The sequence below is a fragment of the Gymnodraco acuticeps genome, unplaced genomic scaffold, assembly GCF_902827175.1.
Source record: "Gymnodraco acuticeps unplaced genomic scaffold, fGymAcu1.1, whole genome shotgun sequence".
NCBI classification, from domain to species: Eukaryota; Metazoa; Chordata; class Actinopteri; order Perciformes; family Bathydraconidae; genus Gymnodraco; species Gymnodraco acuticeps.
The window spans coordinates 426,643-453,997 of NW_022991585.1; the positions used below are offsets into that span (position 1 = coordinate 426,643).

The 27,355-nt window shown below is 40.8% G+C and overlaps 1 protein-coding gene across 1 annotated transcript; it reads left to right on the forward strand.

The window, feature by feature from the left end:
• The first annotated feature begins 1,822 nt into the window (after positions 1-1,822).
• LOC117533839 (mucin-5AC-like) lies at positions 1,823-24,001 on the forward strand. The gene is made up of 7 exons (XM_034197803.1): positions 1,823-2,062; positions 2,557-2,829; positions 4,445-4,774; positions 6,424-6,630; positions 19,663-19,992; positions 22,426-22,683; positions 23,450-24,001. Exons 1-7 carry the CDS (start codon positions 1,990-1,992, stop codon positions 23,623-23,625), a joined length of 1,647 nt encoding a protein of 548 aa, XP_034053694.1. The 5' UTR covers positions 1,823-1,989; the 3' UTR covers positions 23,626-24,001.
• Positions 24,002-27,355: the final 3,354 nt, after the last annotated feature.

A 27,355-nucleotide genomic window follows, 5' to 3' on the forward strand; every position in this document is an offset into this window, starting at 1 on the left:
TGTTATCCGAGACATAAAGTACAGACTCCTACCATTCCCTAAACGCTGATCAAATCAGACTCTCTTCCTATTCTTATTGTGTCGCCCTGCTGACTCACACCCTGTTTCATTAAATATGCCCAAGATTGCTCCTGTGATATTCTGCCTTCCTCTGTCTCTAAACCCGAGAGAGACACAGAATATACGAACAGTAATGAAATCAGAATTGAAATACTTTCTGCAGATGTTACGGTATGATCACCGGTGAAGAATAACTGGCGAACCTGTGGAGGAACTTGAACACACCCTGTGATTAATGGAAGGGCTCTCAGGAAGCTGAGCGATAAAGATCGCCGGGAAGTTGAGGAATGTTTGCTTCTGCAATTGTGAATTATATGCACAAAACGTCCTTTACTTTGACGCACCAAAGTACCAAACTTTCTCTTGTATTCCTTGTATCTAGACCCCCTAAAGGCCTGCAGATATTATGTGCACAGATCAATGTTTCTCTACGTGTTGTCACAAGGTGGAAGGTTTAGTTAAGGTCCTAAAGGTACTAATGAACCCAGAGCTGAATGTGAGGAAGGGTGGTGCAAATACCTGTTTACTCTCCAAGCCTGTCAGTTGTGTGCATGCATGAATTGCATGTTGTTAGTTGTTATTAGTTGTTCCTTTGATAATAAAGCAAAAAAACTCATCTCTTTCGACTCCACTTCGAGCGTTAGAACTATTAACGAAGCACTTTTATACTAATAAAGGACTGGCTTACCTAAAGCCAGTTGAGTAGCACGTGAAATGTTTGGCTCTATGAAACCTGATGTACTTATATGATTCTGTTTTCTTCAAGGTTGTGTCTTCCTGGTCGAATGTACTTATTGTAAGTCGCTTTGGATAAAAGCGTCAGCTAAATGCAATGTAATGTAATAATAATAACTTTGTTTGAATTCATAATGATATAAACAATTCTAAATCAACTTTGTTTGACACTTTACAGAGAGGTTTAATTCTCATATTTGTCTCTACTGTGACATGTCTCCATGCTTTAATGTTCAAAAAGCTCTCTATTTTTCTCATACTGCCTGTGCTGCAGCACCTCTTTTCACCCTCTGTCTGAAACCAGAGTCTGCTCTGATTGGTTAGCTGGCCGGCTCTGTTGTGATTGGTCAACCGCTTAGAGATGTCCCGCCCCTTAGCCTATCACGTACAATGTGTTGGAGCGCTAGCCAATAGGAGCAAGAGTGTTACGTAGTGATGGCGTTATGTTACAGAAGTAAACAAAGGAGTCCAATGGAGGCGTTTCAGGCAGGGGGGCAGTGTGTGGGAGAGAAACTCCTTCTGGAGGGAACACAGGGATTTTAACCTTTGAAACCATTTACATGCACACAAACGTATAACTCACTAAAGGAAAGGAAACCAAAAAAGGAAAATAGAGTCTCTTTAAATAATCAAACAAAATGAAAAAACCCTATTTTATTAGTTGTATTGTTTTCTGCCGGCGCCCTATAAGCTATAATACAGGTGAATGGAGCATTTATGTTGACATGTGTTCAGTTTCGGTCCTTTCTTGGATTTTCCTATAGAGTTAACTGCCCTGATTTTTAAGTCATTCAACCTTCCCTCTTATATATGAGATTCATGTTATCTCTTTCCTATCAGCATCAGAATTCCTCCATTAGTGTTACAGCAGAAGTGGCATCGTGGGTAAATGCTTCAGAGTCAGGACAGGCAATAAAGAAAAGATAATAGAGGTACAAGATTAAATGTTTTGTTTTTGTATTGAATCTGGAGACATGGAGTTGAAATGCTTCACTTTCACTTTCAAAATACAGTAGGAAAAAATAAACGTAGACAGGATGTGTGAAGTGAAAACAGGCTGCGCTGCCAGCATTGTTCGAGTCACTTCAATAGAAAGCCAAAAGACGGAGTGGATTCATTTCACCTCCTGACTGCCTTTGGGGTTCATGTTCGACGCTTGATGGTTTTTCTATTACTTCAAAATAACTAGGAAAAATGTTTTTCCATTTGATTCTTTTGGTTGTTTCTGTGATGACGTTCCAGCCCAGCTCCCATAGGTCCGGCTGTGGTAAGTTAAGAGATTTCTATCTGTGTTTTCTTTGGGGGATTCACACTTCTCCCTGTATTTTCTATTTTGAACTATAATTATATTTTGCCTTTATAAAATCACACTGTTTTTTTGTGTTGTTTTTTCAAGTATTTAGTTGTTGTGTAGTGATGGATAAACTCCTTATTATATTTGATCAAGCAAAAGTGACGTCTTCTTATTGTTTTTAGTATTTTCTTTATTGGTATTGTATGTTATATCATTTATGGTACATATTTATAGTTGTAATGCTCAGGTGGGATGCATTTAATTGCATTTGAATGTAAGCTTTTTATACACTAGAACCTGAACATGCAAATATCTTGGATTCATCAAAACACAAACTACTCCATGTAGTACAAATACATGTCGTACATATAAGGATGTATGACAGGGTTGAGTGCTTTAGAAGTGCAATCCGATATCTAATTTCACATTGAGCTGTTTAAACCGATATTATGAAATGTGTGTTACAGATCAAAACTGTGCAGATAAACCTCGCTTCACTCCATCCAGACTGGTGGTGCAGTTTGGGAAGCCGGCCTCCGCCCACTGCTCCGTGTGTCAGCCTGGATGCAATGTCACTATATTTGATATTGAAATTCCTATTGGAAACAGTACAGCAAATGGAACTGAGATTACATGGAAGGTCAACAAAATGACTGAGTGGAACATTTATTTAATGTGCCATTATAACAATGACACTACTGATGTGCAGTGTTGCATCTTCCTGCCTATAACTGTCTACAGTGAGTCACAACAACTGTTTATATTCATCAATTATAATCTAACACAGTGGTGGGAAATACACTTAGTACATTCACTGCAGTGCTGCAGTTAAGTACACTTTTTTTTTGTGACCAACTTGTTATTGTTTTGTTTTTGTTGCCCTCACAGAGGGACTTATATACACAGATACAAATTATATAGACAATAATACAAAAAGACAAAATATAGGGAATCCCTTTCCCATGCCACCCCGCCCCACCCATCTTGCCATTTCACAGAAAATCCTACCTGATGTTTGTTTGTTAGCGTCTGAGTTCATCTATCTATTATATTAAGTTAAAGGTGGGGTAGGTAAGTTTCAGAAACCGGCTCGAGATACACTTGTTGTTATATTCCATGGAATGCTCTTAACATCCCGATAGCAATGAATGTCTGAAGTGCTTTGACAAAAAATCCATAAAAAAATGTCATCTGTGGAAGCCGTAGTACTGTAAAAAGTACAACAGATTGGATTGCCGCCCTGTCTGTCAGCCTTCCATCTCGTGCACGCACAAATGTATCTCGTGCCCTCATTGGGCGTGCCGTCATTGGGCGTGCATTGCAGCAGTACTTCAATGACTCGCCAGCAACAGGCGGCCACTTTCACCAGTCTGCTGACGTCATGTGCGCGTTCATGTGTGTTGGAGGAGGTGCTCTGTAAGGAAGTCTGAAGGAAGGGGCGGATTCTTTTCGGCTGTGTACTTTCAAATTTTAGTGCACTCGAGCCGGTTTCTGAAACTTACCTACCCCACCTTTAAATGTAGTTAAGTACACTTTTGAGGAAGTTTTACTTGGCTTCAGTTTGTATATTTATGCTACTTTGGATGCTTGTATTGTACTTTTTACTCCTCCAAATGTTACTTTATAAGTTCATATTATTAATACAAAATATATGTTTTAAATGTATTAAAATATACAAAAACCAGAACATATATTTTATAATGAATAATGATGAACCATTATGAATTAGGATTCATGGCAGTAAACTTATTTAAAAATACATTTCCTTTAGCTGATGCTTTTATATAAAACGACTTACAATAAGTGATGAAAACGTATTAAAATAAGCTCCATCTTTACGATCTGCCCTACTTTTTTTACTTCTACTCCACAACATAGAGGTACAATGTGTACTTATACATTAATTTAACACCTTTTAGTTACTTTACAGATGTGGATGAATGATGTGAAATATAACCAAGTGTTAAATCAGACTTTAGTTCCACCTGGAGTAAATCCACAAGCTACCCTGCAGTATACAAAGTCATTCAAACTAGCTGCACCTTTACCAGCTTTGAGAACACTTTAAGGATCAATCATTATAAAACATATCATAGATATTATTCTGAAATGGACCAATCTGCACAATGACTACTTTTGCTTTTGGTACTTTAAATATATTTTGATGCTAATACTTTTGCACTTTTACTCAAGTATCACTTTGAAAGCAGGACTTTTACTTGTAACAGAGTATTCCTACACTCTGGTACTTTTACTGAAGTACAAGATCTGAGTACTTCTTCCTGCTCTGCATAAAGTGTAGGTGTTTTAATTATGTTTCATGGAGATACTGAATGTGTCCGTTTGTCTCCACAGCGCCTCCAGAGAATGTTTCCTTCAGCGTTCACCCTGGTGGGCCGATGTCTGAGGGTCAGCAGTACACTCTGCAGTGTGAAGTTCAGGATGTTGCTCCTGTGGAAAACCTCAGAGTGACTTTCTACAGAGGACCGACGGCATTGGGTCCCACGCAGAGCAGCATAAACACAGATGAGAAACCAGTGAGTGAAGTCTTCACTTGGAACATCACCTCCACTAAAGAAGATGATGGAGTCGAGTTCTGGTGTGAAGCAAAGCTGGAGCTGGGAGCTGACGGACCACAGCCTCCTCCAGTGGTGGGGTCAGAGAAACTCACTGTTGCTGTCCTCTGTGAGTCCGACTAAATTATTATTACTTATTTATTTATGCATTATAATAATCTTCTTTTTCATGTCCACATTATCATTACATTTATTTGCATTGTTTATGCTGTACTTTTAATATGTTTTGGAGGTTTCAGGGAGTTTGTGATGTATTGCTGCACGTTTCTAATGACGGAGGGTGTCTGTAAAGCACCGTGATGCAAATGCGTTACACCGACCTGTAGATGAACAAAAATAGTAACTTAGGAAAATTATTGTTGGGAAAATACTGAATGTACTCTTCCAATATCAGAGTAGCACATGATAACAAAGGCCCAATGTAGCTGTGTACGTAACAGGATGTATGATTGATTACACAGAAGAGCGTCAGGACACACTGTTTTAGGCACATGATAGCTATGTGATTAACATGATGATTTAGCCTCTATGGAGATAGACATATGACTATCATGTTTATTGCTTACGTAGGTTTTAGCTAATCTGAACTAAACATTGAATACTGCTTTGAACCGGTATTCCTCCATCTTGTGACTGTGACTCTCTCGTGTATATCAGCATGTGAAGGACACTGTTCTGGGAACTATTTGGTCCCATATGCTCTCTATGCGACTACTTCCATTCTTGCAAGGATAATACATACATGTATCCTGATATTGAAGCTCAAGCCGGTGACGAGTGATATTTTTCCTAAAAATTATCTATGCAAAAAAAATCCCCCAAATCACAGCCTTAGATCAGTGGTTCCCAACCTGGGGGGCGCGCCTTTAAAAAAAAATGTGTTTACATTTAATTGTAACGCAATACATGATTGTCACTAAAAGCCTTGTCTCTACATTACAATAAAATATAAACAATAATTGATTAATTAATTTGAATACAAATTCAAGTTAGTAGCATTATAGGCATAAAAAGACAGAAATGTATAATTCTTTCTTTAATAGAAATGTTTCTTCTGCTCGTAAAGTGTCCAAACCAGGCTTGTCTGGATAAACGCATTTTTAAAACATAGCCTAGTCATTGTCCATGCCGGTTTCAGTTGGATTATTTGTCACAGTTGCTCCGATCAGATTGGTCTCCTCCATTTTGTAGATTATTTACGATTTTTGAATCCACATAAACACATCGGCAAAATCCGGTTTACTTTGAACATGTGTTTTAAACAGTTTAATCCCTTTATGAATTGTTTCCACTTGCGCCGTCCTTTAATTTCTTCATACAGCGGGAATCCAAATGAATTAATCCTGAGTCCAATAACCATCAAAGTCACTCCAATAGTGCTCCTTAATTACGGCATCCGTACCGATCATCATCACAGAAGGAAACCCTCTGATGCTGAACTGCTCGTCTGTGGGAAACCCCCCACCATCGTATACATGGACGGCTGAAAGTAAAACATAGCTTAATATATTGGAGCCATTTGAACCCAAGTACAACAAATGTTTTAACAAAACTGGAAAGAGGGTTGGGGCCACGGGACATTTTCTCAATAGCCTTTAAATCTGAATTTAATTTTGAAATGTTCTGACTTTATTCTCAAATACATTTTCAGCATGTGGCCCTTATCATCTTCCATTTGCAGATAATACACTACACCTAATCAAAGATTACATGAGAGGAAATGTCATTGATGTCGGTCCTTTTGTCTATTGTCCGCAGATTTACCTTCAACCACACTGCCGACAACAACATCAACCCCATCCACCACAATGATAACAACCATATCAACCCCCACCACAATGATAACAGCCACATCAACCCCCACCACAATGATTACAACCACATCAACCCCGACTACCACAAAGACAACAACAACAACAACAACAACAACAACAACAACAGCAACAACAACAACTCCAAACAGAGGTACCAGCAGCAAACGGCTCCACAGCTTCATGATGTGTTTCCTGCTTTTATTCTCTGCTCTGGTGTGAGTTCATTTCCAGATAACGTAGAGGAGGTTGTATAAACATTAGCATGTCATGTGTTTTCCACTAGAGAAGATATCTGGGAAATTAAATGTATTTCATCCATGTATATGTAGTTCACATTTGATATCAATAAACCCAGTTTTCTAAGTACATTGAGAATCCAGCCCATTATTTCAGACCTTTTTTCCAATGTCATGCAGATATTTCACCACTAGAGGGCATTACATTACCCTGTATATATTGAGACCATGAGGTTTGTTTACACATGGCACTTTAGGCCACCGATTACTTAATTTTTTACTTACATTTTTACACAATATTTACACTGCACTTTATTTCTTTCAGCTGAGGGGTCCTTGGACTGAAAACATTTTTAATTAACGATATAAATGACATTAAAACACACACAGATATGGCAGAACACAGACACGAGTGGCAGTAAATGCAAAGTAAATGGTGTTATATATTTAAAAAGAAAACACAGAACAGCTTGAATTACAGTTGCTCACATGTCTTGTCCTTGTTGGACTTGTTTCTTCATAATTCAATACTTTAGCCAACCTGTAAGCATTTTCCTTTTATCCTTTCTGCTTGTGTGCGGTTTAATTATTAATCTCTAGAGGCCTCCTCCCTTCTTTCCCGGTATTACCAGTCAGGACATGTAAGGTAAAGTAAGGTGAGCTGGGTTTGTTTTTAAAGCATTTTCAGACTTAGAAGCAACTCAAAGAGCTTTACATTCTGACTCGCCAGACCATTCATAAAAGGGAGATACTATTAATACAATGATAATAATAATAATAATAATTAATAATAGTACTTTGAAATACAATGAATTTATAGGATTCAGAAGTATGATCATATACTATCTTTAAACAACCTCAGAAAAGCAGCAGTAAACATTAAATGTTAAGCCTTGATACAATTTGAGGAAGAAAGCAGTGTTGGAAGAAGTATTCAGATCCTTATCTTAAAGGTGGGGTAGGTAATTCACTTCAGAAACACTTTTTGTCATATTCCATGGAATGCTCTTAACATCCCGATAGCAATGAATATATTAAGTGCTTTGACAATAAATACATTAAAAAAATGTCATCTGTGGAAGCCGTAGTACTGTAAAAAGCACGACCAATCATTTGAGCCGGCCCGGCTAAAATAACTGGATGGCCTACCTGACTGTCAGCCTTCCATCTGTGCACAAACTTATCTCGTGCCCTCATTGGTCATGTGCTCGTTCATGTGTGTTGGAGGAGGGGCTCTGTAAGGAAGTCTGAAGGAAGGGGCAGATTTTCTTCGGCTGCGTACTTTCAAATTCTAGCGCACTCGAGCTGGTTTCTCCATTCTTACCTACCCTACCTTTAAGTAAAAGTTGTAGAGCCGATGAAAGGGAGTCACAGGTGGTGTGTTCAGTATGGAACTCCACACTTTATTTTCCATTTGTAATAAAACAAGGTAAGCACATCCGCTCGTTGCTACTGTCAAGCTAGCATGAATACCACAACACGGTACCCTCACTCATGCGGCTTTCACACCAGCGCTTTTCTCTTTCTAGCTCCGAGCGGGAGCTTTTCTGGTTCAGCTCCGGTTTCCCTTTTCTGCTCCCGCTCTGTTCACACCGCCCAGAGCTGCCGCTGCTGCGTCATGACGTCACTGTTTACGTGCCTGCTTCATAAAATCCAAACCGCGCGGAAATCCCTCACATCGACAACAACAACAATGGCCGATTGTATTGAAGCGCTGTTCGCTTTGGTTATCCTCTTACGAAACGAAATGGAAGGCATCGGGCGACTTTACAAGGGACGACTTTACTTGGAACTTTACAAACATCACAGCGAAATGCAAGACTTCTTTGTGGTCTTCAGCATCTACTTCAACCCGCCTCGATGTAAGAGAGACGTAAGCGCCGCCGCCTCTTAGCTCCGAAGCTCTTGCCTCTAGACCGACAATTTTTTGGAGCTGGAAGTGAACCGGATTCCGGAGCTATTAGGCGGCGCCTCTGCGGTGTGAACAGGAAAAAACGGTACTTTTCAGGCTCCAGCTCCGAGCCGGAGCTGAAAACGCGTTGGTGTGAAAGGGGCATAACAGGTCCGTGTTGCAACACACAATATATCCAACGGTGAATTATGTCCCATAACGTGTCACCACAAAAGCCCCCCCAGGATTCACCCATATACAAAGTCTGCGTGGCGAGGAGGAACGACAGGCCGACCCCCACGACTCCTGAGCACGGAAGCCGGGAAGGCGACCCCTGCATGGGCGGCCGCCGGAAAAGGCTGATGAAAACGTGCTGCCTTCATGGAGCGATGGAGCGATGGAAACGTTCACAAAGGCCGTTAGCCTGAGGGTGATAAGCGGTTGTCCTGTGAAGCTTAACCCCCAAACCTCTCGCTACAGCGTTCCAGAGCTCGGACGTGAACTGTGAACCCCGGTCTGTCATGTCTGAAGGGGTGCCAAACCGACACACCCACGTTGCAATCAAAGCCCGGGCTATGTCAGCCGCCAACGTCGACACGAGAGGAACTACCTCCGGCCAACGGGTCGTCCTGTCCACCATGGTAAGGAGATAGGAAAAGCCCTGAGAGGAGGGTAATGGACCAACCAGATCGATGTTGACTTGGTCAAACCTCCTCTCAGGTACCAAAAAACGCTCCAAGGGGGCCTTCACGGCCACCATGCGCACCGAAGGTTTCCCGCCGAGGTGTGACAGGTCGTGCACCGCCCCGAACACGGAACGCCTCCGACTGGCGGGAACGACCGGACGCAGCAGGCCCGTGGAGACATCGCACAGGAGAGTAACGGCCCCTACACACGGCGGCGTGCGTTACCGCTTGGCGGTGGGCGTGTCTGAAGCTTGGGGATTTTTTACGAACAACGCGACCAACAACCAATCACATGAATGTCCCGCCCCGGACATACAAAGCAAAGCATTCATGCTACATCCATGCTGGCTAAATATACTGTCTATGCTTGCTAGCTGTCCATTCAAACGAAGTACACTGGATATAAACTCCCCAAAAAGGCGAAAACCTACCAGTGTCACCCACTGTCTCTGCCACCTCCCCCCATGCCTGACTCCTCCGGTTTGTATCCATGTATGTAAAGAGGGACTGGTCATATAGTACCGCCACGATCTTTTTCTCCTCCATTTTTTTACATATGGGAAATAACTGCGGCCTGGCTCTCCCAACATACACGCGGTTTGATTGGCTAGCGCTTGTAATGTCAGATTTGCATACGCGGGATTTGATTGGCTGACGCCTCCGTAGAGGCGGCAAAAGTAGAACATTGCTCTACTTTTACAGCGAGCACCGCGAGAGAAGCTACGCTTTGCTCCCACAATGCAGTTCGGCGAATCGTGACGTCACCCCATTCAAAGTGAATGGGCAGAAGCGTTGAAGCGGCAACGCACGCCGCCGTGTGTAGGCTCCGTAACGCTCGCGTCACCGAAGACCACGTCTTCCAGGCGCAGCCCCACGTCATCACGTTTCAGGGCCTGGACGCTGGGATCCATAACCTGGTCCGCCGCAATGCGGGTATAGTCGAGGCTCAACTGGACGGCCCCGATGACGACCCTGGAGAGGCAATCTGCGGCCAGGTTTGACTTGCCAGCCACGTGCTTAATGTCTGTGGTGAACTCCGAGATGTAGGAAAGCTGCCTCTGTTGACGAGCAGACCAAGGCTCCGCCACTTTGGACATGGCAAACGTGAGTGGCTTGTGGTCAACGAACGCCGTAAATTCACGGCCTTCCAGCAAAAAACGGAAGTGCCACACGGCCAGCCAGAGTCCAAGGAGCTCCCGGTCAACCTGCGTTACTTGGGCGTCAGCTGACGGCTGAAAAAGGCAAGTGGCTGCCAAGCGCCCTCCACCCACTGCTCATGCACCGCACCGACGGCGTAGTCCGATGCGTCTGTGTAATTGAGATGGGAGCCGTGGATGACGGATGCGCCAACAGGGCCGCCTGAGCCAGCACAGTCTTGACCTCCTTAAAAGCAACCTCAGCTTCCGCCGTCCAGTCGATCTCCTGGATGGGGGCCTTTCCCTTCAAAGCCTCATACAGCGGCCGCATAATGTGGGCGGCCCGGGCGATGAAACGGTGGTAGAAAGTCACCATCCCCAGGAACTCACGGAGCGACCGGGCCATGTGCGGGCGAGGAAATGCCGCAACAGCCTCAACCTTCGCCAGCAGGGGTGCTGCCCCGCCTTTGGTGACGTGGTGCCCGAGGAAGTCAATGTCAAACATCCCGAACAGGCACTTTGCAGGATTGATTATCAGCCCGTGTTGGCTGAGCCTCATGAAAAGGGCTCGGAGGTGGGTCAGGTGTTCCTCCACCGAAGTGCTGGCGACGAGTATGTCGTCCAGGTAGACTAACACAAACGGTAAGTCCCGCAGCACCGAATCCATCAGGCGCTGGAACGTTTGAGCGGCATTCTTGAGCCCAAAAGGCATCCGCAGGAACTCGAACAAACCAAACGGCGTTATCACTGCCGTTTTGGGAATGTCCAGGGGATGCATGGGCACCTGGTGGTATCCACGCACTATGTCCACCTTAGAAAACACCAGCGTACACGCCAGGTGTGCTGAAACGTCCTGAATGTATGGCAACGAGTAGCGGTCGGGTGTTGCGGCGGTAATCCCCACATGGGCGCCAACCGCCGTTAGGCTTGGGAACGATGTGCAGAGGAGAGGCCCAAAGACTGTCAGACCGGCGGATAATACCCAAGCGTTCCATGGTCGAAAACTCCACCCTCGCTACTGCAAGTTTAGAAGGATTTAACCGCCGGGCCCTGGCGTAGACCGGGGGACCTTCGGTGGTGACGTGGTGCTCCACCCCATGCTTGGTGGTGAGCGCAGAGAAGGTGGGCAGCGTCAGGTCCGGAAATTCAGCCAACAGCCTGAGAAAACTGTCACGCTTGGCAAGGCGGCGTACAACGGTACGCCGCCTTGCCAAGCGTACACAACAGGGAGGAAAACGTCAAGGCATCAACCAAGCGTTTGTTTCTAACGTCCACAAGGAGTCTGTGAGCACATAAAAAATCTAAAATAAATGTCTGCCGTCACAAAATCCCAGTTGAAACGCTGTCCTCCAATACATAAACACGTAGGCCTCACACCGTAAGTGCGGATGGGGCCGCCATTAGCTGTCGTCAACTGACGTCCGTGTCCCTCTCGAGTGACGTCCTCCCTCGACGCAGGAACCACGCTCCTTGGGCGCCCGTGTCACAAAGAAACCAGCTTCCCGAGACACTGTTGCTAACGAAGAGAAGCCTGCTCGTGCCGCCAATGCTCAGGGCCACTACCGAGCGCCGGCTCTCTCGTTTCCCGGAGGTTTGTAACTGCAGGGAGCGATGCACTTCTTCGCCTTAGCCCCGAACCTCGCGTGGTAAAAACACTCTCCTGTGTCCCCACGCCGGCTTGGCACCGGCACGGCCCGCCCCCCCCAAGCCTTCCCAACTGGCGACTGGGCTGTTGGGTCGCCAGGAAAAAACGGTCTGCCTCTTCAGCCAAGGCGCGGGGTTCAGTAATGGACGTGTTGGCTAGCGACGTCTGAACCCGGGGTGGCAAGTGGCGCAGGAACGTCTCCACAAACAAAATCCGGGGATCTTCCCCCCCCAGCAGATTCAGCATCTTCTCCATGAGCTGGGATGGCTTGCTGTATCCTAGGCCTTGGATCTCAACAATCTGGTGAGCCCTCTCCTTAGCAGATAAGCTAAATGTCTTAAGGAGAAGGGCCTTAATCGCCTCATATTTGTCATGGCGTGGGGGATCTGCCATAAATCCAACCAACCTGGACGACGTGGAGCTCCCCAGCGCCGCCACCACATGAAAATATTTCAGGTCCCTGTCACGGACACGGCGGCAGGCAAAGTGCGCCTCCACGTGTGCGAACCACGCCGCAGCAGCATGTTCCCAAAAAACATTGCGATCAGCCATGTTCATTAAGTCTTCGGAATCTTTCACGAAAACGTCAGGGTCACCAGTGTAGAGCCGATGAAAGGGAGTCAGAGGCGGTGTGTTCAGTATGGAACTCCACACTTTGTTTAGTAACAAGACAAGGTAAGTACATTTGCCCGTTGCTACTGTCAAGCTAGCATGAATACCACAACACGGTACCCTCACTAACAGTTCCGTGTTGCAACACACAATATACCCAACGGTGAATTATGTCCCATAACAAAGTACTATTAATACCCTGTAAGAATACTCCAGTACAAGATGAAGTACTGAATTTAAAATCTCACTTAAGTAAAAGTATAAACGTAATGTCACCAATATGTACAAAAAGTACTTAAAGTAAAGGTATAGTTTGAGAAGTAAAATATTCCCTGTGTTTTTATATTAAATAAAAAAGCCTTTGCATGCTATAACCTTTAATAGTTATATGTGGAACTTGTAATACATACATAAATAACTAACTTAATATCTAAATAAAATATTTTTCAAAATCCCAAGGTAATATGGCCATACAAATATGAACTTTTTGAGAAGTTGGACAGCAAAGTGGAGGTAAAATAAGTAAACAAGTTTTACACTCCTGAAGACAACAGTGAGAATGAATTTGTGCTCAGGTACATTTAAAGGGCTCACAGTGCAAATTAAGATAATGTAACCAACCTGAGTATGTCATTTTAATTTGTCATCTATTGTTACTAAGCCATGTGAATGAGAACATTGAAATATTAGCTTAAAATTACAGGAAAGGTCAAGGAAAAAAGTCTTCATTAGGCTGTGAGTCGGTAATAAAAACATCTGTATGTAAGCTTTTCTAATGCAACACGTTGTGACTCAACATGACTTCAGTGATTGACCTATTCATCTGAAGATGGCTTCCTGTTGAGATCAGACTGAAGTTTAGTAACACTTTCTACATCCCCTCTCTAAGACTTATCTTTGAGGATCAACTTCCTCTTGGTAGACCTCAGCTGATGTACTTCTGTGTTTCACTTCTGTTATTCAATTTGCAGAACTGGAAAACTTATTTTAAATGGAATAAAGTATGCACAATGTAGGTGGTTTACAGAGTGTGGACATTCATTTTTCAGAGTAACTTGTATCCAAAGTCAGTCATAAACACTTTTAGTTTGCATACATTGAAAGTCAATTACATCAAACTTGTAACTTTCATTTCAATAAAGGTACACAAGGCTACTCTACCAATCCAATCCACTTTATTTATATAGCACATATTAAAAACAGAGGGTTTACCAAAGTGCTTCACAGAAAACATAACATTATAATAAAATATAATATTACAATAATAGATAAAAGGCACACATAAGAATAGATAAAAGGCATACATAAGAATAAATACAAGGATTTAAAAGGCTATGGACAGACAATAAAAGCATAAAAATCGATAAAACAGCTCAAACTGACTCGAAAGCGAGGGAAAAGAGGTGGGTCTTTAGGCGGGACTTGGGGAGGCAGGTCGTTCCAGAGCCTGGGGGCTACCGCTGAGAAGGCTCGATCTCCCCTGGTCTTTTTCTTAGTTTTAGGGACTACTAGTAGCAGCTGATCAGCCGATCTCAAAGCCCTTGAGGGAGTGTACACCTTTAGGAGGTCGAAAATATACTGAGGGGCCAGCCTATTAAGCGATTTAAAAACAAACAATAAAATCTTAAAATGAACTCTAAAATGGACAGAAAGCCAGTGGAGGGAAGCCAGAATAGGTGTGATGTGTTCATGCTTGCGTGTTCCTGTAAGCAGCCGAGCCGCAGCGTTTTGTACAAGATGCAGGCGTGCCAGCGAGGTCTGATTTAGGCCGGCATAAAGTGCATCACAGTAATCTAGACGAGTAGAAACAAAGGCATGAATTACACGCTCAAAGTCTAAAAAGGATAAAACCGGTTTAATTTTGGACAGGAGCCTCAGGTGATAAAAACTGGACTCAACCACAGAGTTGATCTGTTTATCCAATTGAAAAACACTGTCGATTTTGACGCCTAGATTAGTGACCATGGGTTTTGCATATGGTTGCAGGGAACCCAGGTCAATGGAAGGGACATCACCATTTGGTCCAAATACAATGACCTCCGTTTTGCTCTCATTTATATTTAAAAAGTTTAGCGCCATCCAGACCTTTATGTCATTAAGATAATAAAACCTCTGCATTAAGTATATATAGCAGTGACTTCATCCTGATGTAATGTACATGACTCTGGGGAGATCATGGCCTTTAATATAAACAGCCGGTCCTGGTTCGGGCTGTCTCTGTTTATCAAACGTCTCCAAATATCATGCCTCACCGCCTCCTGCTGAAACTACAGTTGTGCCAAAAATGAATATTTATTTTTAAATTGATCATTTTAGTGTCCGTGATGTACCACGTTAGCCTTTTGAACATCCGAGTTATCATGAATTACAGAGCTATAGTTAAATATGGTAAACGTACATTATGATTGTTAATGCACTGAAGATATGCACGGAGAAACTGATGTCATGTTATGCAAAGATACTGTCATATATCTCAAGGTCTGAAAGTTTCCACACATTTACATGTCTCATCTCGTCTGCACATCAGTAGTGTCATGGCCTGGCTCTTGGCCATAACAAAAAGGAGGCAGAGGAGACAAATAACCAATGTTCTGATTTAAAAAGAAAATGAGGTTACAGTTAAAAAATCTGGAGTATGAAGGGAGGAAGCAGAGATATGGTGTGGGAGAGAGGGAGAAAAGGTTAGTCATAGTTCTGCTGTCTGTGAACTTGAGAGATATTTGACTTTTCGTCAGTAAAGGGAGGAAGGGATCACAGGAAGGAGATAAGGGAATCGGCTTCCTGACCACTACACATTCCTCCACCCGAATAATAAGAAAAACCTCAGGGCCGAGTACTCTCAGCTCCAATGCTTGAGGTATTTTTGACTTTTGACTTGAATATTTCCATCGTCTGCTACTTAATACCAGAGGTGAAAAGTACATTTACTTAAGTACTGTACTTAAGTTCAATTTTGACATACTTGTACTTTACTTGAGTATTTACATGTTGTGCTACTTTGTACTTCTACTCCACTACATTTATTTCATACCTTAAAATACTTAACAGATGTGGATGAATGATGTGAAATATAATCAAGTGTTAAATCAGACTTTAGTTCCACCTGGAGTAAATTCACAAGCTACCCTGCAGTATACAAAGTCATTCAAACTAGCTGCACCTTTACCAGCTTTGATAACACTTTAATGATCAATCATTATACGATACGATACGATACGATATACTTTATTGTCCCCGTAAGGAAATTTGTTCTGGACTCCGTCCTGCAGTTCAGCATACATGTACATATACAAACATAGTGGACATTAAGAGACATACACATATCATCAGTCATACACCGTTTGAACAAACACAATACACAGACGCACATACTGACAATGGCGACCTATTGCACTCCCCCTCAAGGCCAACATTTATGTTTTATAAAACATATCATATATATTATTCTGAAATGGACCTGCACAATGACTACTTTTACTTTAGGTACTTTAAGTATATTTTGATGCTAATACTTATTGTACTTTTACTTAAGTATCATTTTGAATTAATGTTACATATAAATCCTGTATAATAATATGTTATTATGTGGACTGTAGACAGACATTGAATATAGTATAGTATTGTCATATTTCATTATATTCTAATGCACTCAGTTTCCAACATTATTATATTGTGTGTAAATATTGCCTTTATTTTTAATTTGTCACAATAGTTTCTTTTTAAATAGCTTTCATAATTGCACAATTTAAAACAATTTTTAAAAAAGAAGTTTGCTACGTATTCTTCTTCCTGTTTCTCTGAATTACGGTGCATTTCTACAATGTTAGCATGATATGGCATCTCCTTTCAACGCTGCTTGTCTTTATGTTGTGTCTACTATTTTTATGAAGTATCTTTGATTCAGTGAGTCATGACTTCATGGGTAAATCCGGGGAACTTGGCACCGGGTCACTCCTCGGTCACTGACCGGAATTCCCCAAAAATGCTTAGACAGCCCTCCCTCTGCCTAGTTTCATTTTCTCATATCGTTGTCTGTCTTACAATAACGCGGCTGGAAACCCCCAGCAGTTCTCCGAGCCTTATAAAGCTCTGCCTCTCTGAATGATCAAACTAAAAGCTGTCTCGGCTAACTATTGAATTCGTTACAGCTGTTACTTTCTATTTCACTCGCACTCTCTCGGTCTTTTGGACTTCACCCTTTTTTATTACCGGACACCTCATCTAGCGGAAATAATGTTTTTCTGTTACATATTTGTGGTGGTTTCTTTGATTAACTTTCTGCCAGACTTCCACGTTTCCAGTTGTGGTAAGTTTTTCAAATGTGTGCTTTTATAAATATGTTATTGTCGGTTAATCTCACTTAACACCTGGCTTGTGTGGTCATGTATTCTTTAATGATTCCTGATGTTTTAATGTTTGTCAAGCACTTTGTGACTATGTCTGTGAAAAGCGCTTTATAAATACATTTGACTTACTTACTTACTTAATGTTGATACCTTGTATTATAAGAGGGCGTTTCACACAGACATCCTGTCAAATACAGAATAGTGGTTTGTTTGAAAAGCGATTTTTATTGTCATACAGCACTTGTATTGTATCTGATTTAGGGACAATGGTTTGCCAAACTATGTTACTACTGTATATCCCAGTGAAGTAGTAAGAAGTTCAGCCTTGTCGATGTTTCCATCCTCTATTGCTTAGTAGGCTATAGTTCATATGGAAATATGAAAATAAGTTGTATCTCGTTTTTAACAATCTGAATATCATACTTAGCATTGTGTGTAACCAGACTTGGTGCTCTGGTGGTGGGCACTGTATATAATTAAGGTCATGCCACTAGAAACAAACAACTGTGCACTGATTAGGAGAAAATCCATATACCTCAGTAGTAAATAAGTTACCATGATTGAGTTAGTTAGTGATTGACTTCCAGTAATGAAAATGTAGGTTATACTATTTCTAAATGTACATCTGATTTAGGGAAAAGATTTGCCAAGATGTGTTTCCATTGTTCTCTATTCAACTCAGAGCAATGATAGTAAGCACCCTAATGTAGTTTAGATTACATGCTCTTTTCTATAGTGCTGGCTAGCTCATACTGTAGGTTCATGTTGAAAAAAAAATACAATTTTCATAATCTGAATGTCATACTTAACATCCTAGTGTTGGTGTAACATGTGTTGGTGGTAGGCACTACTTAGATCATGCTACTAAAACAACCTACAGTAAGTTATAAAAGTGAAAATGTCCAATTCAGATTCTTTAAAATAACTATCAGTGTGAACTGTTCTAATCAGAGGAGAATAGGCACAGTATTAAATAAGGATACCTACAACCTTATTGAGCAGTGGTTTACTGGAAGTGAATTCATGCAAATATAGTTTAGTCTTTATTTATTTTGATGAGTGTTCTGCTTGATATACTTTTGCAATGTGTTTGTGCAAAATAACACGAAAGGAAGAAAAACATTCATGTTTACAGATCATTTTAAGTTGTTATATTAGGGTAAAATATAAATAGATTGAATAAACAGACAGACAACACATAGGCTATTGTATGTAGCACTTATTAAAGGCGGGGTATGTCATTCACTTCAGAAACACTTTTTGTTATATTCCATGGAATGCTCTTAACATCCCGATAGCAATGAATACATGAAATGCTTTGACAATAAATACATTAAAAAAAATTCATCTGTGGAAGCCGTAGCGCTGTAAAAAGCACGACCAATCATCTGAGCCGGCCCGGCTAAAATAACTGGATGGCCTACCTGCCTGTCAGCCTTCTGTGTGTTGGAGGAGGGGCTCTGTAAGGAAGTCTGAAGGAAAGGGCAAATTTTCCCGGTTGTGTACTTTCAAATTCTAGCGCACTGGTTTCTCCAAAATTACATACCCTACCTTTAACTTCGGATTTCTTGAATGAGCAAGTTTGATTGCATTGCTCATTTTAAATCAGGCTGCTGAGAACATTAGAACAACTACAACATGTAAAATGAAAAAGCATTAATGTGTTTGTGTACGGTTATGTTAGAGTCACGGTGTTTAAACTCTATATTGTGTCATTTGCTGTGTGTTACAGATCAAAACTGTGCAGATAAACCTCGGTTCACTCCATCCAGACTGGTGGTGCAGTTTGGGAAGCCGGCCTCCACCCACTGCTCCGTGTGTCAGCCTGGATGCAATGTCACTATGTTTAATATTGAAAGTCCAATTGGAAACAGTACAGAAAATGGAACTGAGATTACATGGAAGGTCAACAAAATGACTGAGTGGAACATTTCTCCAATGTGCTATTATAACAATGACACTACTGATGTGCAGTGTTGCAGCATCCTGCCTATAACTGTCTACAGTGAGTCACAACAACTGTTTATATTCATCAATTATAATCTAACACAGTGGTGGGAAGTAAGTACATTTCCTTAGGTAATGTACACTTTTTCTACTTTGCTTAAGTATTTCAATATTATCCTACTTTAATGCTTTTAATCCACTATGATTCGCTAGCCGATATGGTACTTTTTACTCCTCCACAGTTATTGGTTACTAGTTACTTTGCAGGTTTGTATTATTGATATGAATATAAATGAACTTTTCAATCATGATGGACTATCATCATGACAGTATATTACCTATATGTCATTATATTTCCAGTAGGAGACCCTTCCTTAACTTCCGACTGACTATAAGTAATAAAAAGTCATTAAATGTAGCTATTCCTTTACCAGCTGCACAATTTAAATGATGACGGTGTCACTCATTATAATCAAATGACATGATACATACATCTCAAAAAGGCCTTCTGCATAATAAGTGCTTTTTGATTCTTGTACTTTTGTACTTTTACAAAAATAATTCAATGCTTTTACTCGGGAGAGAGTAAAACAATTTGTCCGGCTCTAATCTAACATCTAACAAAGTGTAGGGGCTTTAATTATGTTTCATGGAGATACTGAATGTGTCCGTTTGTCTCCACAGCGCCTCCAGAGAATGTTTCCTTCAGCGTTCACCCTGGTGTGCCGATGTCTGAGGGTCAGCAGTACACTCTGCAGTGTGAAGTTCAGGATGTTGCTCCTGTGGAAAACCTCACAGTGACTTTCTACAGAGGACAGACGGCACTGGGTCCCACGCAGAGCAGCATAAACAAAGATAAGAAACTAGTGAGTGAGGTCTTCACTTGGAACATCACCTCCACTAAAGAAGATGATGGAGTCGAGTTCTGGTGTGAAGCAAAGCTGGAGCTGGGAGCTGACGGACCACAGCCTCCTCCAGTGGTGGGGTCAGAGAAACTCACTGCTGCTGTCCTCTGTGAGTCTGACCAGATCATTTAAACACCTCAAAGAGGCCCTATTCTGCGTTTAGGGGTGTTCCTTTCCTCACTGATATATAGCTTTGTGTGCATTCGTCTCCTTGAAACGCCTCCATTAGACTCCTTTGTTTACTTCTGTAACATAAAAACATCGCTATGTAACCGTTAGGAAAATATCGCTCGTCACCGGCTTGAGCTTCAATACTCAGTCATCACACACAGAGCATTTAGTTCCTGAACAGTGTCCTTCACATGCTGATATACAAGAGAGGGACTTACACAGTCACAAGATGGAGGAATACCGGTTCAAAGCAGTATTCAATGTTTAGTTCAGATTAGCTCCACGTCAGAAATGATCATGCTTGTCATATGTCTATCTCCATAGAGGCTGAATCATCATGTTAATCACATAGCTATCATGTGCCTAAAACAGTCCTGATGCTCTTCTAGGTAATCATACATCCTGTTACGCACACAGCTACATAGGTCCTTTGTTATCATGTGCTAATTAATCACAACAGAGCCGGCCAGCTAACCAATCAGAGCAGACTGGGCTCTGGTTTCAGACAGAGGGTGAAAAGAGGTGCTGCAGCACAGGCAGTATGAGAAGAATAAAGAGCTTTTTGAACATTAAAGCATGGAGACATGTCCCAGTAGAGGAACAGAATACAAATATGAACCTTAAAATGAGCAGAATGTGACCCCTTTGACACCATCTTTATAAGGTTGGCCTCTTCTGCAGTGATGGAAGTGTTCATGATCTTTAACTTAGAGAGGCTCATATCAATAGCGGCTCTAGGAAGTCCAAAAAAAGGCGAGAGGAGCTAAACACAGGAACTTAAACAAAACGGCTCCCATCCTTCCGTTCGCTTGACAATTTATTATAAACAAGCGCAAAAATATAGTACCAATAGTTGAAGTGAGATGGCGATTGTGACTGCGGTGAAATTGCGATAGAAAATGTGGGTAAAAGTTGCAGCAGAATAGAGACCTTGCATATGACTGCTCCTACAAATACAATTATAATTGCAATGGATCACATGGAAAAGAAGAAGGATGAGATTAAACCACTTGTTTTTAAGACACATCGAAGCTTCATACATTGGGGGTATTTGCAGACATGTTGAGGCACAGAAGGTTAACATCTCTTTCATTAACTCTTGTGTTTTTTATGCTTAAATCTTAGGTTTTAAAGTAACTAGTAACTAGCTGTAGGATACATTAAGGGAAATTAAAAAGAAAATCTGTTTTATATTACATAAATAGCATTTTGGGATTATTCACCAAGGTATAAGCGAAACAGGGTCTTCAGTGTGCGATGGAATATATGGAGACTCTCATCTGTCCTGTTATCAGTGGGAAGCTCGTTCCACCATTTTGGAGCCAGGATAGCAAAAAGGCGTGTCTTTGTTGAGGTTTACCTGGTTCCACTTCACAGAGAGGTAGCAGCAAGCCGATTGGCAGATGCAGAGAGAAGATCAGGGGTGTCCAAACTACGGCCCGGGGGCCAAATGCGGCCTGCGGGCCATTTTGAATCGGCCCTCAGCAAATTCAGAAAGTATAATGTAATATGGCCCACAAATGAAACTTGTGCTTTTCTTATATTGTACTTCTTAAATATATATATAACAATATATTACATAGTAGTATTCATGTGTTGATAAGCCCACTTTTATTTCAGTTTCAGTTTAATTCAGTTAATTCATGTTGAAAACATTTTCTAACAAAGCTTAGTTGATAAAAGAAGAACAATAACTTATTTACATAACCAGCTTGAAATAGACCCTTCATATTTCCCCTTATGATAATCAATCTGAGGCGTCTGGTTTAAGGGATGAGCTGCCAACAAGATAACTGAAACCCTATAGAGAGCTGTGATGTAGGCTGTTTTGTGAAGCGTATTCATGTATTGAGCCTAATTTACCTTTGCTAACTTATAACTTAACTTACGAGGCAATATACCTCACCTCTATAAGTGGCCCAGCCCTTCGTATATTTTTCTGTATGTTGCACTCGGTGAAAGAAGTTTGGACACCCCTGCCGTAGATAGATATATACTTATATATTACAGCATGGTAGGCCAGTACAGTTGTCTTGAAGCGTATTCTGGCAGCCAGTGGAGGGAGTGAAGAAGCGGCGTAGTGTTGGAGAACGTTTTCCTTTGAATCGTAGTGGAGATGAGGAAGTGGCATGAAAGGAAGTCAGATTTTCACTTCAGTGCAATACTTTAGTAAACGTACTTAGGTCATTTTCAGCCTTATTACTGGCATCTAAACAAAAACATAGTGGTTTAAGGGAACCAGAAATGCTAACTTATTTTTAGGTTTAAGGACTCATTCCTGCACTACTCGCTAATGTGTGTATATTCTCATATTTGTGCCCATTTTACTGTAATGACGTGTTGTATTTCTTCCTCCTCAATCCACTCACAGATAAGCCTCAGCGAGAGGTATCCATAACTCCGGATCTGATCATCCTCACAGAAGGAAACCCTTTGAAGCTGAACTGCTCGTCGGTGGGAAACCCCCCACCATCGTATGAATGGACGCCGCCATCAAGAATCACTTCCCCCTCTAATGGCAGCGTCTTCTTCATCAACTCTATAACTCATAAAGATGAAGGGTCATACACCTGTTACGTCAGCAATGAAAAAGGATCAATCGCTGTTGAGTTTGACGTGAAGGTCCAAGGTGAGTTCAAACGTCTTTTTTTATTTAGTACATACAAAAGATGCACAGGACATGACAGTGAGAGGAAATGACAAAACCATATTTATATTTAATGTAAAATGCTATTTCTTGCACACTTAATGTAAATTGCCCTTCATAGTGTATATTTGACAGATAACAATCGTTCACTGTCAATATGTATATATTTTACTTTTCATGTAAACTGATGCATGTTAAATATATAAAACGATCAGATTAACCTTTAATTAATTTTATAAACAGCAATAAAAAATAAAATAAAGAACATAATAATATTAATAATAAGGATAATATTACTTTTATTAAAAATAATAAGAATCATCATAATATAATAATACTATTAATAATGTGGATAGTCCTTTATTGTAAATAAAAAAATTAACAAAAACAAAATTAATAAAATAATAATACTAAAAATAACAAATAATAATAATAATACTAAAAATATATATAATAATAAAAACAAATATAAAAATAATTATAATATCACTAGCACGTTTATTTATTAAGGACATTCCCCTGTCAGCTGACATGTTTGTTCAAGTTGAGTTTTAAGTAAAGTCTTCAGGGTTATAACTGTCGCTGTAAAGTAACCACAAAGTCGCTCTCAGTGTTACTTTCTCACAGCAGTGGAGAGTGTACTCTAACACACGTGACACGAGAAAGGAAGTTCATTGTTACTGTTTTGGTATTTGGCCTGACCTTTTATATTCTCTGTTCCTTTTCTTCTCTACCCTTCTCTCCACAGCCGACAACCGCATACTCATCGTAGGTCTGGTGGTAGCCGCTGTTCTTCTGGCTGTCATTGTGGGGGTGGCTGTATTTATCAGTTACCATAGATACTATAAAGAGGGAGCGTACAACCTGCTGTGGGATCGTATTCGTTTACACACAACACACAGTTCTATTCCCACTGCTGAGTAAGTCTGCTGGAGACCATGGTTGCAGTCGAATAGTCCAAAAATCAGCTTCTATCGTCTTTTCCTATCCATTATTCCTTGACCTCTGTGTGAAACGTCACGGGGTTAAGGGATAGTGGATAGAAGAATTAAAAAGGACTTAGGAAAAGAGACTGCGGTGCTTTGAGAATCCGACTTTGACTATCCGACGTATTTATGATGCGCCATGCGGACGTCATGAATGTGCGTCTGCTGCTGTGGGGAAACTACAGTTTTCTATACAGCGGACTACAACATGGATGTAGAATAAGAACGACGGACTACTGTATTTTATGAACGTGGACAACAGTGTATATTCTTCATGAACAAGGTTGGAATTGTAATACAAAAGTGAAGTGAAATGTATGCTTGTCACCCTCACCCTCCGGTCCACACGTGTTAATCCACATGAATCCCAATACGTATGATTGTATGAAAAGATCTTAAAATAAATACAAATGTCTTTATTATAAACGTTAGTCCTTAACATCTATCACTGTGTATATCACGATTAAAACATCTTTAAAAAGTTTAAGAAACCCCACACAGCTCAGTAAACACTATGAAATGTTGACTTTATTTTCAGTAAAAAAGCAACGTTCATATTTCTCTTTTTGTTTATAATACTGTTGAACGTTCAAAACAAAGCACTTTGGCAACTTACCACATAAGTTGTAAAATGCTTAATAATTACCGTAACTTTCATGATACTAATTTCTCGGTCATAATCGGTTGTTTACCTGAACGGCCGAATGTTGTATCACGATAAATGTTGCGGCCGCAAGGCATTGTGGGGCAGCATTTTCTCCTCTACCTTCGTAAAGGAAGGTCCAGTGTTTCCTAAGCTAAAGGAGGTTAAAGGAAGCTTCAAAGCTCCTTTCCTATCATCTAGAGAATCCGAACAGCTCTTATCATGGCTGCCACTGAAGTACTTCCGGGTCATTTCACTCCGTTAGGAAGTAAACTGAACTGACAATTCGACCGCAACCCATGAAAAAATTGTAAAAATGTTAAAACAACAAAAGGGGTTTTAAGTCCAATTTGGAATTTTCCTCGTCTAAATGGCATCAGTTGTCATCAGGATATGTTATGTCCTTACTTCACCTCCTAATTGCAAAGTAGGAAATGATCGTCTATTTCTAAGCTGGATTTCCGCAGGGAGGTTTTAAATTGTTAGGCGGCGACCACTTGCTGCAGTATTTAAGATTAGATTAGATTAGAAAACCTTATTGTCAATTACATTTCATTAAATGGACATCTTCCTTTTGCATGTTTGCAACACAGGGTAAAACAGACACTGCCAATACATACAATCCAGTAGGTGCAGCTAAAATACAGAAAATACTTTAAATATTTCACAGTGGTGATGCTCGTGTGTGTGTGTGTGTGTGTGTGTGTGTGTGTGTGTGTGTGTGTGTGTGTGTGTGTGTGTGTGTGTGTGTGTGTGTGTGTGTGTGTGTGTGTGTGTGTGTGTGGTGTGTGTGTGTGTGTGTGTGTGTGTGTGTGTGTGTGTGTGTGTGTGTGGCCTAGCATAGCATTAGGGGACCTAAATCTGTTTACAGTCACGTGTGGGGACTCGCCTCCCTTATGGGGACAAAATGGAGGAATCATTCATTTTAGGGTGAAGACTTGGTTATGTTTAGGGTTAGGTTACGGGTAAGGGTTAGGGTTAGGCATGTGTTGGTTATGGTTAAGGTTAGGATAAGTCTCCAGGAAATGCATGTAAGTCAATGTAATGTCCCCTGAAGTGATGTATACATGGTGTGTGTGTGTGTGTGTGTGTGTGTGTGTGTGTGTGTGTGTGGGTGTGTGTGTGTGTGTGTGTGTGTGTGTGTGTGTGTGTGTGTGTGTGTGTGTGTGTGTGTGTGTGTGTGTGTGTGTGTGTGTGTGTGTGTGTGTGTGTGTGTGTGTGTGTGTGGGGGGGGGGCAGATGAGGCGAGTTATGGTGGGTGCAAAAACTGTATAATAAAGACCTGCTAACTGGATCTTTGATAAGAAAGTGAATGGTGTGTTTAAACATGTAAATAAATGACTCTTTTTAGAATGAGATGTATTCCTGTGTCTTTAATGGAGGATTTATTGCATTTGACTTCACAAATACATAGAGCTGGAGTGTTAAAACAGCACACCAGTATGTAACACCACATTTTCTGCCTTTTATTATCTCATTATGTTAACTAAAGTATATCAGAAACCTTTTTTGAGATTTCCAATGGACTGATCTGACTTAAGATTGTCTGACATAATGACTAAGTCTTACAGTGTGACAAAATGGAAAGTAGGGTAAACCCCAAAACTGCTAGGGGAAATGGAAAAACCTAATTACTATTACCTATTACAGACTACTTCAGGACACTGGAAGCTTTCTGATCTTTTACGGGAAACGCCAGGAGTTTTTGTTTAGGGTGGAGTACATGAATGCATTTCCCTTGCACTCTTTACCTCTCCTAAGTTAACCCCTCTCAGACCAGGAAAAAACGTGGAGAAGATAAAAGGAAAGGAAAAGGAAATTTTATTCTAATCACTTATGATAGAGAAACTACTGATCAAGAAGCCTTGGCATAGCTGATAAAACCCACCTCAAAAATATGTTTTACAGATTTACAGAATAGATTTTCCTTTCATTGATATTAGACTAGAAAGAAAGCAGCTCCATTTGTATCTCCGACAGTCTTGTGTACAACAAACCTAATGACAGATTTTCTATTTTTGCAAACTATCATTGAATATTGTGGGAATGTTTACAGTGTGATCACTTCCCAAACACTTCCAGAGGAAAAACCTGTGCATCCTGGCCTGTAACTCCTGACCATTGCTTCCATGTTTATGTTGGCAAGCTTTTTTGTCGTTTGTGTGTCATTAACTTGACCCTGGAGCCTGTCAACGCACAAACAACTGGATGTAGAAAGTGAAACCTTTGGCAAGGCAAGGCAAGGCAAGGCAAGGCAAGGCAAGTTTATTTATATAGCACTTTTCAACACAAGGCAATTCAAAGTGCTTTACAAAAAATGAAAGAGATTAAGAAAATGGCATTTAAAATCAGTCATTAAAAAGAAAAGCTAATAAAAGAAACATTAAAAGAAAAAAATATATGGCAGTCAATTAAACATTAAAAGAAAAAAGTACATGGATAAAAGTTACAGTGCAGTCTAAGATATTAATAGTTCAATTAAAAGCAGCGACAAAAAGAAAAGTCTTCAGCCTGGATTTAAAAGTAGTCAGAGTCAGTAGTCAGAGCAGGCAAAATAGACAAAACATGGGATGGGAGTCCCTCTGCTGTGACACATCCTCATTAATGCATGTGTTTGTGCATATGTGTTTTTATGGGCCAAATGTTTATAGTTGCTGTCTGTGCATTTGTATTTGAAAAAAGCGGTAAATGTATATCTATATCATTGGTAAAATGGGACATTGCGCACAATAAGTACTTTTGGAACATTAAGTATATTTTGAAGCCAATACTTTTGAAGTTTTATTTGAGTAAGATTTTGATTGCAGGACTTTTACTTGAGTATTTTTTACAATTGAGTATTGATACTTTACTCAAGAACAAATCGGAGTACTTCTTCCACTATGTAAATATATATATAATTTTTTTGATTCAAGAAATAAGATCAAACATTATATACACACACATTGAAATCAGGGGTACAGGTACACATTATAATTTAATACAAAATAATAATAAAAACAATTACAAAGAAATAAAGAAAGAG